At 40.1% G+C, this 13,468-nt stretch overlaps 3 protein-coding genes across 3 annotated transcripts; 1 reads left to right on the top strand and 2 right to left on the bottom strand.

Annotated features, from left to right (window-relative positions):
* Nucleotides 1-348: 348 nt before the first annotated feature.
* On the bottom strand, nt 349-7,050 carry LOC136423867 (glutathione hydrolase 7-like). Its single transcript, XM_066412238.1, has 11 exons — nt 6,928-7,050; nt 6,624-6,691; nt 6,071-6,144; nt 5,406-5,599; nt 4,982-5,069; nt 4,537-4,667; nt 3,893-3,981; nt 3,241-3,396; nt 2,749-2,866; nt 1,980-2,217; nt 349-1,359 (listed from the first exon to the last, which is right to left on the bottom strand). Exons 1-11 carry the CDS (start codon nt 7,036-7,038, stop codon nt 1,196-1,198), a joined length of 1,431 nt encoding a protein of 476 aa, XP_066268335.1. The 5' UTR covers nt 7,039-7,050; the 3' UTR covers nt 349-1,195.
* A 136-nt stretch (nt 7,051-7,186) lies between these two features.
* On the bottom strand, nt 7,187-9,483 carry LOC136424650 (glutathione hydrolase 7-like). Its single transcript, XM_066413275.1, has 4 exons — nt 9,260-9,483; nt 8,654-8,874; nt 7,752-7,903; nt 7,187-7,220 (listed from the first exon to the last, which is right to left on the bottom strand). Exons 1-4 carry the CDS (start codon nt 9,378-9,380, stop codon nt 7,187-7,189), a joined length of 528 nt encoding a protein of 175 aa, XP_066269372.1. The 5' UTR covers nt 9,381-9,483.
* A 529-nt stretch (nt 9,484-10,012) lies between these two features.
* LOC136424196 (SOSS complex subunit B2-like) lies at nt 10,013-13,034 on the top strand. The gene is made up of 6 exons (XM_066412709.1): nt 10,013-10,307; nt 11,144-11,282; nt 11,609-11,680; nt 11,807-11,876; nt 12,418-12,529; nt 12,729-13,034. Exons 1-6 carry the CDS (start codon nt 10,223-10,225, stop codon nt 12,917-12,919), a joined length of 669 nt encoding a protein of 222 aa, XP_066268806.1. The 5' UTR covers nt 10,013-10,222; the 3' UTR covers nt 12,920-13,034.
* The last annotated feature ends 434 nt before the right edge of the window (nt 13,035-13,468 follow it).

The following is a 13,468-nucleotide window of genomic DNA, read 5'->3' as shown; positions in this document are numbered from 1 at the left end:
TGTCCAAAACCGTGGTTGGGAGTTAGTCGTGAGCAAGATCATCTGTGGTTGGGAGTTAGTTGGCAAGGTTGCCTACTAGTCTTTACAAGTCATTTGCACCAGCCGAATACTAGTTTTGAAAAATCAAAGTCGGGAGAGTCATGTTCTGCTTGGATGTGACCAGAGGAGCAAACCGGAGCTAGAATAGGATGGATTCCAGGCTACTCCCAACACAGCGCCGGCCTTGCTTGGGGAGTAATCGAGAGCAACGTCGTGGGGAGGTCCTAAAATTATGACACCCTGGGGCTTTTAATACCTGTACCTACCAGGTATATGTAAATGGGTTGAAATAACAGCACAACAAGAATGTTTTTTAAACATGCGATCGGATGGTCGCATTTACTTTCTTTACCTTAGCCATAACTCTAGCAACATGCACAACTTTTACTAAACTTTTCTAAAACTTTTAACTGTAATTCAAAATTGGGTGCTGTTATTCATTCTAACTCACACTCAGCCTTATAGTTTTCAATGAATGGAATGTGTACACAAAAAAATGTTTGATATTTATAGTCTTTGAAAATTAAAAAAGTGTCTGTTTCACCATATACATTTATAAACGTTTCAATAAATACATGTACAACCAAAACCTTAAACTCGTAGAGATTTGATAATTTAGACCATTCAGTTATCTATATGCAGATACTTTGCATTCTAATATTGCACCAATATACCATTGCACCCCTGCTGAAATATATAGATGAACTAAAGCTAGACCAGATATACATATTATCTTAAAAGCGATAAATACCCTTTGCCGAAATATACAAACTTTGAGCACATTCTGGCCATAGTGAGCAGCGATTTTCTCAAGTTCTCCAATTTGGAATGGTGCAATGAGGCCCTCTAGCAGGAGTGACCATAACTGCAGTAAGTTAAATACCACTAACTAACTACCACCTTGTCTTTCCTATCTAAAACTGGTCCTGATTTCTATTGGTCAATTCCTAACATAATTTGGTTTCTATCTTAAGTTTTCAGCTCCTTGTATTCATTTTTTTTCCTGAAAAAATGAAGTTACACAAAACTTTCCTTGTACAAAAATGCCGTAATAGAAATATGTACCCACCTTGCAGTATTTCAACAACAACAAAATTGAAAAACGAACTCTGAAGTGACTAGCGTTTCATGGTTATCTTTTTTTTGCTGCCATTGGTTAAAAGATGCTTGCCTTGCCTCCCTTTTCCCGCGTGTCGGCCTGTCCGGTGATGGCATCTTTCACGCGGTACGCCGCTTGTACGACGTTCAGCGCTTCCTGGTCACGAATCACATTCTGTTTCCATGTTGCCAGCTGACTCAGAATTGCAGCATTGAAGCCAGCTGCAACAGAAACAACAGGTTTCAAGTTTATTCTAAATGGTGCAAGATATTGAACGAATCCTATTTTTTCTTTCCCTTAATGTTTTTCTGGACAAATTTGGGTGAAAGATGAAAGTCAGACGAGATATTTTTGTACTAAGCAGTGTTCTAGATTTAGGGCTCCTATGCTGTGATTTGGTAGAACCATAGGACCACTGTACTTCCAAGCCTGACCAATTTCTGATATTTTACAGCAACCTATGGAGTCTGGTAGAGGCTAGGACCGGCCCCCAAGCTGTCTTTTAACCAGGGTAGGGGTGTTTCATTCTGGGCTGAACCTTGTGACCCTCCATAAACAAGAAAAAATTAACATTTCGGAAAAGCAAATGGAAAACTTTACTTCACAACGTTTGTCCCTCAAAATGCAGGACAAAGCGTCTTTGGTTAAGAATTCTAAAATTTTCTGGGGAAGGATGAAAATGCGTTAGCCTGAAGCACCCTCTACTATGGTCTAATTGGCACTCCATGTGTTTCTTATGCCAAGCAAAGTTGGCCTTCTGTACCTTGCTACAAGAGTCCTGTACACTGTGGAAAAACTGGTCAGAACGCTGACTTGGGTCGTAGGTGAAAGGTCAAAGTACCTTCAGCGCGTGTCTCGTCTGGCTGGAGCTGGTTGTGTAGCCTGGGTCCCTCCACGCTGATTTCCAGCTCCTTCCCAAATGCCAGGATGTTCAGAACCACCTGAGCGACGCCCGACAACGTGGCGGTCCCGCTGGAGGCTCCGAGCGCCAGGTGTTTCCCACACGGGTTCGCCATCGGCACCACGATCGTGGGGCTCAGCCACGACAGCGGGCGCTTCCCTGGCACGATATAGTTCTCCTGTAAGAAGATGAAATTAGTCTCGGGGTTCAGAAATCAAAACTTTATGTTAAGTTAGAAAATAGAGCTGCTGTTTAAAGTGTTAAACATTCTTTTTTTTTTTTGAAATTCATCACATTTTTTACAATTTGTGTATACATATACATGGAGCTCAAGTTCAGCCACTTTATTACTGAAACTTCCAAATTCAAGATGGTGGATGCCCTTTCTGAAAGGTTTTTCATGTACCTTTTTAATCAGTTCCAGCATTTTGTGTTTGGGTCTATAGTTTGAAAGCTGTACAATGCGTTGACATGTAAGTCTTGCAAAAACTCTCGACTGGTAAAAAAACTTTACATTTACTTTTACAGGAAGTGTTCATGTACATGAATGCTTATACATTGCTGTTAGTTGACTGTAGATGGAATGTCAGAATGTAGGATTGTGACGTAGCAGCTCTGAAAAGAAAGGTGCATGAAAAAAGTTAAAAATGATGGTTCAATGTTTCTAGATGAACTAAGTCCCCAAGTTCAAGATGGCTGCCTGACTCACAGGGTTGGGTGCCCCGGTCTGAGAAGCCTGCCCTGGTATGGAGAAGTCGGCCATGTGACCATTCAGGATGATCCCTGTAGAGGTGATGACCCCTGACCCGAAGAGGTCATGAAGACTCCTGGAAAACACAGAATCAAAGAATCACATTTTGTAGACAGGAATATCCCTTAGAGTTAGATATCCAAGATCGTAGACTTTTAGGAAGACTAGAAATTCCATACTTTGATTATCTAATATTCTGGACTACATGTACTTTGTTCTACTCTATTCTGCTCTGTTCTTTCTACATATAATAGAATAGAATTTATCAACCTAATATAGAACAGAATAGAATTAAATTAGAATTAGAATGGAATAGAATAGAACAGGAAAAAATAGAAAAGAATAGAATAGAATTAGAATGGAATGGAAAAGGACCAAGTACAACAGTTACTAAACAGAACAGAACAGAACAGAACAAAACAGAACAGATTTAGAAGTAGGCAAACTCACGAGGTAACGGACACAATGTCCAGGTCAGGTCCGATGACGGACACGTGGCTCGCCCCCTTGTCGTCTCCGAGGGTGTAGAACGGTCCGTAGTGGTCCGGCGACGTGTAGGCCTGCGAGTCGTTGATTTTCCCGCGTAACTTCTTGGCCTCCACTTTGCTGTAAATACAATTGTAACCGAAACAGCTTTTTTGATTATTTTTTCAAAGATGCAAATTGAATGCCTTAAATTTGTGATTAAAAAGTTGCAAGGGGTAACACAACTCCCCTGCTTGGGCATGGCTCTGTGGGCCGGAGTTTAATTCTCGGGTCGGGCCAGCTTGGACATGTCAGAAAGGATTGCATTTGTCATTTCGGATGGTGACGTAAAGCCGGTAACCCCGTGTATGAGGGAGCTTTAGGCATACGCCTCTGCACGTAAAAGAGCCCAACACACTTATTGAGAAGAGTAGGTGTGCTTGGCTAAACACGCGAACCGTAGTGAAGCCACATTGCAAACACTAAGCTAGTAAAAAAGTGTCGTGTTTGGTCCTCAGTCTGAGGTCCAACCGTTTTAGTAAAGGCTTACCTTTAAATTACAAAAAATTTGATGATTTTTCCATTCATACCGGATGGATTCCTACTCTTAGGAACTCACTGGGTTAAATTGCCTTACCTGATGATCCTGGCCACTATCTCTGTCACATTAGGTGCCTTGTCAGGGTCTCCCAGTGTTGTGTGCTGGGCATAACCAAACTTGAAGGCCTGTAAGTAATGATGATGATGAAGTTATGAAACAGAATATTTAAAACATGTTTCTTGCACCTGCCCATCACAGGCATCGTTGTGTTAGAAACAATGTGTTTTGCAGTTAGAATAGTTCTTTCAGGACATAACTATTATAGTAACTCAAGACTGACACTTTAAAAACACTGAACCAAACGCCGATGACAACTGTTACAGATACATTCAGATACATTGTACCTTCACCAGTCCTTCAAAAGTCACAGCCTTTTTTGCCTCTTTTTCGGTAAGGTTATAGCCATCCACAAAGTTTTGCATGGACAGAAAATTGTCCCCTCCCTCTATGATCTACAATGGCCCAGCCCCAAACTTTCCCCTCCCCATGACCTCTACTGATCTGTCCCTACCGCCACCAGTCATTGGTACTCGTGACAGCTTTTTGTTGCTTCTTTGTTAAGTTATAACTCTCCAAAATGTTAAGTATTGACAAAAAACTGTCTCTCCTCCCTCCATGAACACTAATGGCCTATCCCCAACCTTCCCCTTCCCCCATGACCTCTACTGATCTGTCCCTACCTCCACCAATCGTTGGTAAGTGACCGCCTTAGTTGAGTCTTTGTCGGTGAGGTTGTATCCCTCCATTATGTTCAGTATAGACAGAAGGCTGGGTCCACCCGATGGCGCCGGGGCAGTCAGGATATAGGACGCTGTAACGGAGAATTGTTATTGATAACATCAATATCTTTGCCTCTGTGTACACAGTCGCAAAGTAGGTATTCACAAGGAGGTATTGTCTTTGACTTGTGATTAATACAGTATAGAATGCTACATAATTTTTCATCACTACTTTTTGTTAAAAACTGATCACCTAGAAAAACATGATTACTGTTTCATGTTTTATGTTAAAATAAAGTCAATCTACTTGATATGAAAGAAGTTTTCTGGATTGTTTTAAAACATTTTCAAAAGCAGAAGATCATGCATAAAGTAGAGTAGTATAAAAGGTGCTGATGATACCCACATTTGTAGGTGGTGTTGAGTGTTGGTTTCAGCAAAGCCTGGTAGTCTGTAAGGTCCTGAGCAGTGATGATGCCTCCTGTGTTATGTGCCTAAAAATACAGTAAATTCTGTCAGGATGGACCAGTAAATAACGGTCATAATTTGAATTTTCAAATTCTTACAAGTTCAATTTTCAAATTTTTACACTGGAACTCCATATCTTAAGATTTGGTTTACTTCATAGTACCTTAACAAAGCTTTCACAGAATTTAGGTAAATTAAGTAAATTTGTTGCCTTTTTAGGAATAATGGGCATTTTTAAATTTGTTTTCATAACTCTAATTCTAAAAACAAATCAGTCAACAAATTTGGGGTCAAGAAATGTCAGGGTTCTTTTTTGGTTTGAGAACCAATGAAAAGAAGGCATATATAATCTGAGTCCTTACAGCTGTTGCAACACTCTCTGCTATTGGTCCAGAGTAGAAGGCGTCTGCCCCGTTCTCTGCAATCTGTTCGAGAGTGTCTGCCAGATCAGACCGCGTCATCTTCTGTCCCGCAGTGAACAGTCTATCGTTGGGCGCGAAGACTTTCTTAAAGTCGCCAGACATGCTGTCAATACCAATGGATGACAGGGCATCCGCTGTAGAAAAAATGTCAGAATTTTAATAATATTTTTGTCAGTTTTAGTGACAATTTTGTGCAACATATATACACACTGTCAGCATATTCCGTATCACCTGAATGTTTTATCCATCCGAGAAAACACACGAGTCATTTCAATGCAAATTGCACCAGAAGTTTAGAAAATTTGGTGTGTTCAAACAAAACATTGTAAGAACATTCAATTCCACAATTCCAGCGTTTAAGTCCGGTATTGAAATTTTAGACAGTACTACACGCAGCAAATGCAAACTATTTGATGGAAGCCTGTGTGATACAAGTAGAAACCTGAGTGTGTGATACCAGAAAATACAGACATGTTTGGAACACTCATAACATTATAGAGTTTGTCACGGCCCAAGTATGACATAAATAAGAATATCATCTTGCTTTTGTTTTGGAAAATGTAACACAAAATGGGTAACATGAAATTCTAAGAAGCGCCACCTACCCAACTCATCCGTTACTGCAAACCCGTCTCTGGCTAGTTCTGCCACAGGACTGATCAACTGGGACCACGGTAATCTGAGGGTTAAAGAAACATAAGTTAGGAATGACGCAAAACTAAACACATGTCAAGGGTGTGTTCAATAAGTTCCCGGCCTCTCCTAGACACAAGGGGCGCAATTCATTAATTTCTGGAAATAGCTATGAAGTATGAAGCCTTTATAGTTTAATGAATGTTCACAAGAACACAATTCATTGTGATAATTACTTTCCAGATGATGCAGTTTTGAAAACCAGTAGTGTTAGGTGAGAGAGAAGGAAAAAACATGGACATTCACTGGTAAGGCTTAGTTCCTAAGCTCTGCTTAAAGTCTCCTACATACTTCTTTCTGGTTAAGATACAAAAGAATTCCTCTTCGAACATTTTGATAATGTCTTCATATGGCATGAGAACACAAGAATCGACCAACACAGCTTTGATCACAGTCCCAGTGTATTCCTTGATTCCTCTCACCTACTGATTAGAGATTGAACTTTGAACAAAGTGCCATACTTACTTTCCGTACATCTTATGTGCAAGCTCTAACCCTCGTAACTGACTAGGAACTGCTACGGCCAGGCCATCCTGTGAAAGGAGGGAAAAGGTATTCAATACTCAAATTTAAATTCTTAGCGGTCTTCAAAGTATAATTTTGGCACGATACCTGAAAACACATTATGTATACACATTATGTATACTAAAAAATAAAGGAACAAATTAATGATTGAATGGAAATGAATGAATGAATGAATGATGAATGAAGGAACGAACAAATTAATAAATGAATGAGAACTTGGAGAGGCCAGAGGAGAGTCCCATACCACGTTGACTTGACTGAGCTTGTTGCGGAACATGTCTCTGGTGGCCGCAGACGGCGCGGTTTCTCTGAAGTCGATAACGGCAGCACTCTTGTCCCTCAGTCGTACGACCATGAATCCACCACTGAAACAAACAATGATATACAATGATAGTAATGTCGGCGAAAGTGTTCAGTTATAATCCTTTACAAACCTTTCGGTGGTCCAGTGCCTATCACTGTTACCATTATGATAGCCCTTGGGTCACACAGTTGTGCAAGCACTACAGCAGGGAGCTAGTCCACTGGTAGTGGTTTCTGTATGTTTTGCAAATCTGACCTTTATAATTATATTAATGTGGTGACACAATCTTCCACAGTCATGAACCGTGAAGAGGATGATATAGACTAAGTAACATTTGGGACCGCATTCTTAAGAAGTAGAGGTTAATCTTTACATTGTTTATTGCTTGATAGCAGTGAATGTGTTACACTCCTGTACGTTTGGGACCGCATTGTGGATGCTGTTCCCTGTAACAGTGTATATATATATGTACTTTGCATTTTGGGAACTCATCTAAGAGTAGTGACACCTGTGCTGCAGTGCAATATGTGAACCAGTCAGAATTGCCTTCTTGATGACAGGGACAGATGGTCACCTAAACATCGGTTGACTAAATCACTTGGTTGTGTAAAACTAAAAAGAGTCTTTTTATTCAGTCTTCCCACTAACTCCTGACAGTCTACTGACAAATAGTTACAAACACAGAAGAACACAAACATCCAGACCCACTGAAAATAAAAAATTCGTACACTGAGGCAAAGAAGACAAAGATACAAACGACATACCCTCCGATCCCAGACACTTGTGGGTTGACGACCCCCTGGCACAGAACGGTCGCAATGGCGGCGTCCACCGCTGATCCCTCGCTCTTCAGGATGTCCGTTCCGATATCGGAGCAGAGCGCTGCATCTGACACCACGGCCCCATGGGGCACAACCTACAACAAACAATAATGATAAACAAATCAACAAAGGTACAAACAAAAATTACGGCTGTTTGTACAATTCCCCACAAACTAATTTTTCATAACTTACAAACAATTCAAGCTTGGATAAAATGAAGCATAATTTTTTGTTGCCAAAACAAAAAGCCAACATTTGCGAGCAAATGCAGAATATGTCACTCACATTCATTGCAATGCAAAACAATGGACCCTATTCAAAACTCATACCTGTGCAAAATTGTGTCATCCTGATCATGAAATCACCCCCTACAAAATTGGCCCACTCCAAAATACCAATCTGAAATTATGATCTGTAGCACTGTAAATTCATACTTTTGTGATAATTAAATCTTATTTTGCGGCAAGAGGGGAAAAGGAGGTTTTCTCACTTTCTAATCTGTATGTTGTTAATCATCTCACAAGGACATGTTTTCAAATTTAAATTCAAGGTTGAATCAATCCTGTAGTACAGCAGAGTGAGACATACACTAGAGGAGATATATCTCCTGTGTTGTGAATTTGGGGCAGAGAGGTAAATTACATAAACTAGAAAAACAAAACTCCTGCGAAAGTCTAAAGATTCATTATTAACGTAACGGTTATTTGTAGATACTTGTTTTTTTTTTCCCTGATTGTATTTTTTTAATGTTTGTGGCCAGGGATATCTGACGAACAGATCTGTAGATCTGAGATGCACTCTAGTTAATGAAATAGAAAATTGTTCACTGATCAAAAGTGGATCACCTGCGGAGGTCCGACGTAGATTTGTATGATCAGCGCGACCGTGATCACCACGGCCAGGCTGACCCACCCCGCGATGATAATGGTGAGTCCCTGGCTGGGACTGCACGTAAACGGCGGGTCCTTCCCCGTGTAGTTCTTCAGCGGCGCTTGTTCGTTGTCCGGAGTGCTGGACGTAGACATGAGGCTGAGCATACGCGGTCCCGTGATCAGGTTCTCTGAATCTGGTAATGAATAAAAAAAACGTGTTGAATACTAGATACACTTGTACTGGTTATCTTGAATCATCATGTTGATAATGTTTTACAGTCATCTTCTGTTATAAATAAAATACAATGTTCACTACATGTATACTACGAGTATGATAATGATTTATAGGAACACAGAATGACAGAAATTATGTTGCCAAAAAATAATTCAATAAATGAGGTGGGGGGTTGTAACACCGGACTGGACACTTGCGCATGGGGGTGAGGGTGAAGGTGAAGTATCATGGCAGCAGGACAGAGGGGGTGTCATCTCCCCCCTCCCCTTGCTAAATTATGTTTTTGGAACAGCCCAAAAGCTAAATTGCTAGTAAAAAAGAGGGGGGGGGGGCGTTTCACCCACCGGCAGCATCAGCCTCTGGAGTCGCGACCATTTCTGCGGTTCCCTCGGCGGCTGGGTAGTCTATCGGCGACGGCAGCCCGTCCTCCGTCGGTCTCCCGAGATCTCCGTCCTTTTCCGACATTCTAGAGACGATTTGGTCCGGCTAAATCGCAGAATTTGTCAGTAGACAAGACATCTGACAGGGAAAAAACAATTTCTGCAATTTTGATCTCGCCACGACAAACTCGCGCGAGAACTCACTAGTTGGAAGCGCTACCTAGCGGTCTGTAAATGAAATGCAGATTTTTTTGCGATTGGATTTTTATGCGCGTTTCCATATGAAAATTTTTTAGAATTTTTCCATTGGGCTCAAATGAATTTAATTCCTTCCTTTCCAGATCTAGATTCACGGATGAACTTTTTCGTAATTAGAAATGAAGGAAGGAAGAAAGAAAGGAAGAAGGAAGTATGAAATAAAGGATTGCGTGCGCAATGTAGGATATGAATCAACCCGCTAGATCTGAAATGCTCATATTTGCTGAAAAAGCCGATATCTTCTTTATTTGTGAGACTTTCCAGCCATGATCATCATCAGAGTTGAATATTTGTAACTTGCAATCACTTGTGACGTTACTAGGTGGCGCTTCTACTCACAAACGTCTATCATCTGCGCAGTATCAATGCGCAGTAGATGAATCAGCATTCATTCCTTGTCACGCAGGACAAAGATTTGGGAAAGGAACTGTGTTGTGCAAACCCCGGGAACGAAAACTCTCCGTTTGCGCCCGATAACTGCACAGCCCACGTCCTTTTTCTTATCCTAGGAAGGTTTCACGACGACGGGGATAAGGGATATCGAGATTTAGAGCAAAGTTTTGGCCCAAACCCGAAAGAATTTCGCCAGGAAGGCCTCCTTTCACACGCTTTTTCTACAATGTAAATCAAATACTGGGGCGAAATTGGGCTTTTCTATTATAGATAAAGATGTCTACTGAAACCTTCTATTATATAAAAGACATCAAGCCGGGACTAAAGAACCTGAACGCCATTTTTATCGTCCTAGACATAGGTGGGTATTTTTCAGACGGCCCAGGAAGTAGGACCGGTCCATTTGATAGGGGTCAAATATTTTTATTTGTTTTAAAAGGTCTGAAATATATTTCATGAATCCTTCGAAACAATAACAGGATCTTTGGACACATGATTTCGCAGTATTCTGACTAAAAGACTGAAATGAAAGTGTCTTAATAAGATTTCCCCTAACAATTGGGCGGGCTCTTCCCCCTGAAAATGATGGCATATGCCGACTGCAGGCCGCCATCTTTTGGCTGTTCCATGTATCAGTCTTGTATCATTTTTGTTGTATGCCGGTGACGTATTTTTCATATTTGTGATATTTTCGTAAGACTTCAAGAAATTGTTTTCTTTTATATTGTCAACGAGTATTCTTTGTATGCATATCGTGTTTTTCTTATTCAAACGATAACGATAGCCTCGTGTGATGTCAATGTTTTTTGAGGAGTAGCAGTGGTAGATAGAACAGCATAGGTCTATGAGGTCATACAAAGAATTTGGACGATGCCACGACTGGAATGGGGGTACGAAGGCTCTACCAAATGGCTTGATGACGTTTCATTGCATGATTGTGGTGATGATGTAATTCTGGTTTGTATATGGTTACATTATTTCATCAGAAATAAGATAGTTCTTTCAATTCGTTTCTAAAAATTTATAGATTGATCACGGATTGAGCTTCGATGCCTATTTCCAAACAAATGTTTATTGATTGATCATATTAAACATTCTCTGAATACTGGGTTTCCCAAATGTTCTTTTTTTCACCCCGACATCTGCTTTGAGATTGAACAGATTACGAATATTACTACTTTCTTCCCTTGCTTCTAGGTCGGCCAACACAAACAAAAGATGGTCACGAAGTTCGATCGTGTAAAGTCGCAGACAAAACCGGCTCCATCAACATTTCAGTCTGGGACGAAGTCGGAGAGTTGATGCAGTCTGGTGACATCATCAAGCTGAGCAAAGGGTAGGTCACATGACTTTGTTTAACCAATCAGGTGCAAGTGAAAAGTTATACAGACTGCTCCATTGAACTTTATGGTGTCAACTTCAGAAGAGTAATGTTACTGAAACAGATTTCAGGTTTGCAAAATAAGTTATTATTAGCAATTTGTTATGTATATTCTTCGCTCATCTTTGTAAAGCTTATCATGATAAACTAAGCAAACTTCTTAATCCTGATCGTTTAACAACTTATTTTCGTGTCACGATACTCCCTTGTGCGAAATCAGTTTTTGTATTGTTTTTGTAATGATGTCTTTTTTTGTGTAACAATTGTATATTGTATTCCAGGTATGCTTCTGTGTGGAAAGGTTGTCTTACACTCTATACAGGAAGAGTGGGGGATCTCAGAAAAATAGGAGAGTAAGTCACGCAGTTGTTTTATGATTTTTCAATCACATTGTTTTCAGCATTGATGATATTTAGAGTTAGATTGCAAATCTTTGTAAAGATGATATATTCATTCTAACTATTCTGCACACCTTACAGGTTCTGTATGGTATTTACCGAGGCACCAAACATGAGTGAACCTAACCCGGAATTCATCCAGCAAAATAAGGTTAGTGGCCGGTACAGACCCTTGTCTTGACCCCTCTCGCTTTTTAAAAAAAAAGGGAAAAAAAGTCTGTTAACATCATCCTGGCTGTGTCGCTCATCTGACATGCACGCTACTGGAAAGGGTCACAACCATTAGGACGGGATGTTAAGCCGTGGTCCACTGTTTATTGTACTTGTTGAAAAGAGCTAAAGAGGAAATTCCCCTGGTCCAATAAGCCTGAGTGTATAAACTGTATAATGTTATATATTTCCGAAAATAATTTCATCAGGTTTGTAGAACGTCAGCAGGTGAGATTACCTGGTTGTGTTAAAAGAAACTCCAAATATCCTGTATGTTATATACTATATATATACTATTTTCTCTGTCATGACCAGTCAAAGAGTAACTTAGCTATTTATTGTGTTAATTTGAGCTTAACTGGTTCGAGGTTACTCTCTTATTTTATAACAATTGACTCACTGTAAGTCAGTCTCATATTTTAGTAACAAAGCAGTCCAAGCTAATTATTTGCAATTTTACAGAACTTTTTCCAATTTTTCAGGGAGAACAGGGAGGGGGAAATCTAGCCAATCAGCTGCCAGGACCAGCAACCAATCAGGGTCCAGGAAACAGCGGATCAGCCCCACCCAACTTTAACCAATCAGGCTATCCAGGTGATTACGATTTTGACCTGTTACAGTTGAAAGCTTTTATACTACCTTTTTTGTATTTTGAAAACATAGTCAATGAAGGTTAGACATCCAGACACTGTATTAATTGTATTGTGTATATTCACTATTTGTTCTTTAATCAAGTTGCATAATTTCAATAATTGTTGATCTGATTATTATTATTTTTTTGCCTCCTACGAAGCACCAGGGAATGGTAATCCCCAGCCAACGGGAGGATATTCAAACGGTTCGCGAATGCCCGGACCGGGAATGGGTGGCTACGGACAACGGTATCCGGGGCCCCCGGGAAACGGGACGCGTCCTTCGAATAATGGCGGTAACGTGTCGCATCACGGGAACGGTAGAGACCCGAGAAGAGGCGCGCGAAGATAGCGTCGCAATTAGCTAGGTTCCAAAACACGTGTAACTCACAAGACTTCGATCCATTTTGGAGCTTTTAACAAGAAATGGGTTGAATGTCTTAAAATTGTTGTTAGTTATATTTTCACAACTCACTCACAAATAGAGTTATATGTTTATCATAATTGCACAGTCTAACCCATAACACTGTATGATCATAGTTTTACAAATAACGCTAAAATACACCAAAGAACTAATAGATCTTAAGTGTGTTTACTAAGAATAGTGCTTTAATCTCAAGTAAACGTATAGTTTTTTACATACATCACATTTTGCGGAAAAGAAAAGCTTATATCAGATTGAGTGTATTCAATACACATGTATGCAGTTACTGAATCTTAACAGTCTGTGCCAATGTTTCCTTTGTCACCATGTTTACACACAAAGTTTTACATGGTCTTAAAAAAATAATTTTGATACCTCACTTATCATTAAATGAACTGGTTCATAACCATATCTCCATACATCACATCATAGATATTACAGATATGTTCAAATCCAGCCAAAATTTTAACAGAACTG

This window comes from Branchiostoma lanceolatum, chromosome 18 (genome assembly GCF_035083965.1).
Source record: "Branchiostoma lanceolatum isolate klBraLanc5 chromosome 18, klBraLanc5.hap2, whole genome shotgun sequence".
Classification (NCBI taxonomy): domain Eukaryota; kingdom Metazoa; phylum Chordata; class Leptocardii; order Amphioxiformes; family Branchiostomatidae; genus Branchiostoma; species Branchiostoma lanceolatum.
The sequence above is the reverse complement of the archived record's forward strand: the minus strand, read 5'-3'. Positions and strand labels throughout refer to the sequence as shown.

Coding starts and splice junctions, on each gene's coding strand:
- LOC136424650 (XM_066413275.1), bottom strand. CDS start 9,380: ATGTCGGAAAAGGACGGAGATCTCGGGAGACCGACGGAGGACGGGCTG. Junction 8,875..9,259: donor TCCAGAGGCTGATGCTGCCG/GTGGGTGAAACG, acceptor ATTCATTACCAG/ATTCAGAGAACCTGATCACG. Junction 7,904..8,653: donor TCTACGTCGGACCTCCGCAG/GTGATCCACTTT, acceptor TGTTTGTTGTAG/GTTGTGCCCCATGGGGCCGT.
- LOC136423867 (XM_066412238.1), bottom strand. CDS start 7,038: ATGGTCGTACGACTGAGGGACAAGAGTGCTGCCGTTATCGACTTCAGA. Junction 4,668..4,981: donor ACTCAACACCACCTACAAAT/GTGGGTATCATC, acceptor TCTCCGTTACAG/CGTCCTATATCCTGACTGCC. Junction 2,867..3,240: donor GACATTGTGTCCGTTACCTC/GTGAGTTTGCCT, acceptor TGTGTTTTCCAG/GAGTCTTCATGACCTCTTCG.
- LOC136424196 (XM_066412709.1), top strand. CDS start 10,223: ATGTCTACTGAAACCTTCTATTATATAAAAGACATCAAGCCGGGACTA. Junction 11,681..11,806: donor GATCTCAGAAAAATAGGAGA/GTAAGTCACGCA, acceptor CACACCTTACAG/GTTCTGTATGGTATTTACCG. Junction 12,530..12,728: donor TAACCAATCAGGCTATCCAG/GTGATTACGATT, acceptor CCTCCTACGAAG/CACCAGGGAATGGTAATCCC.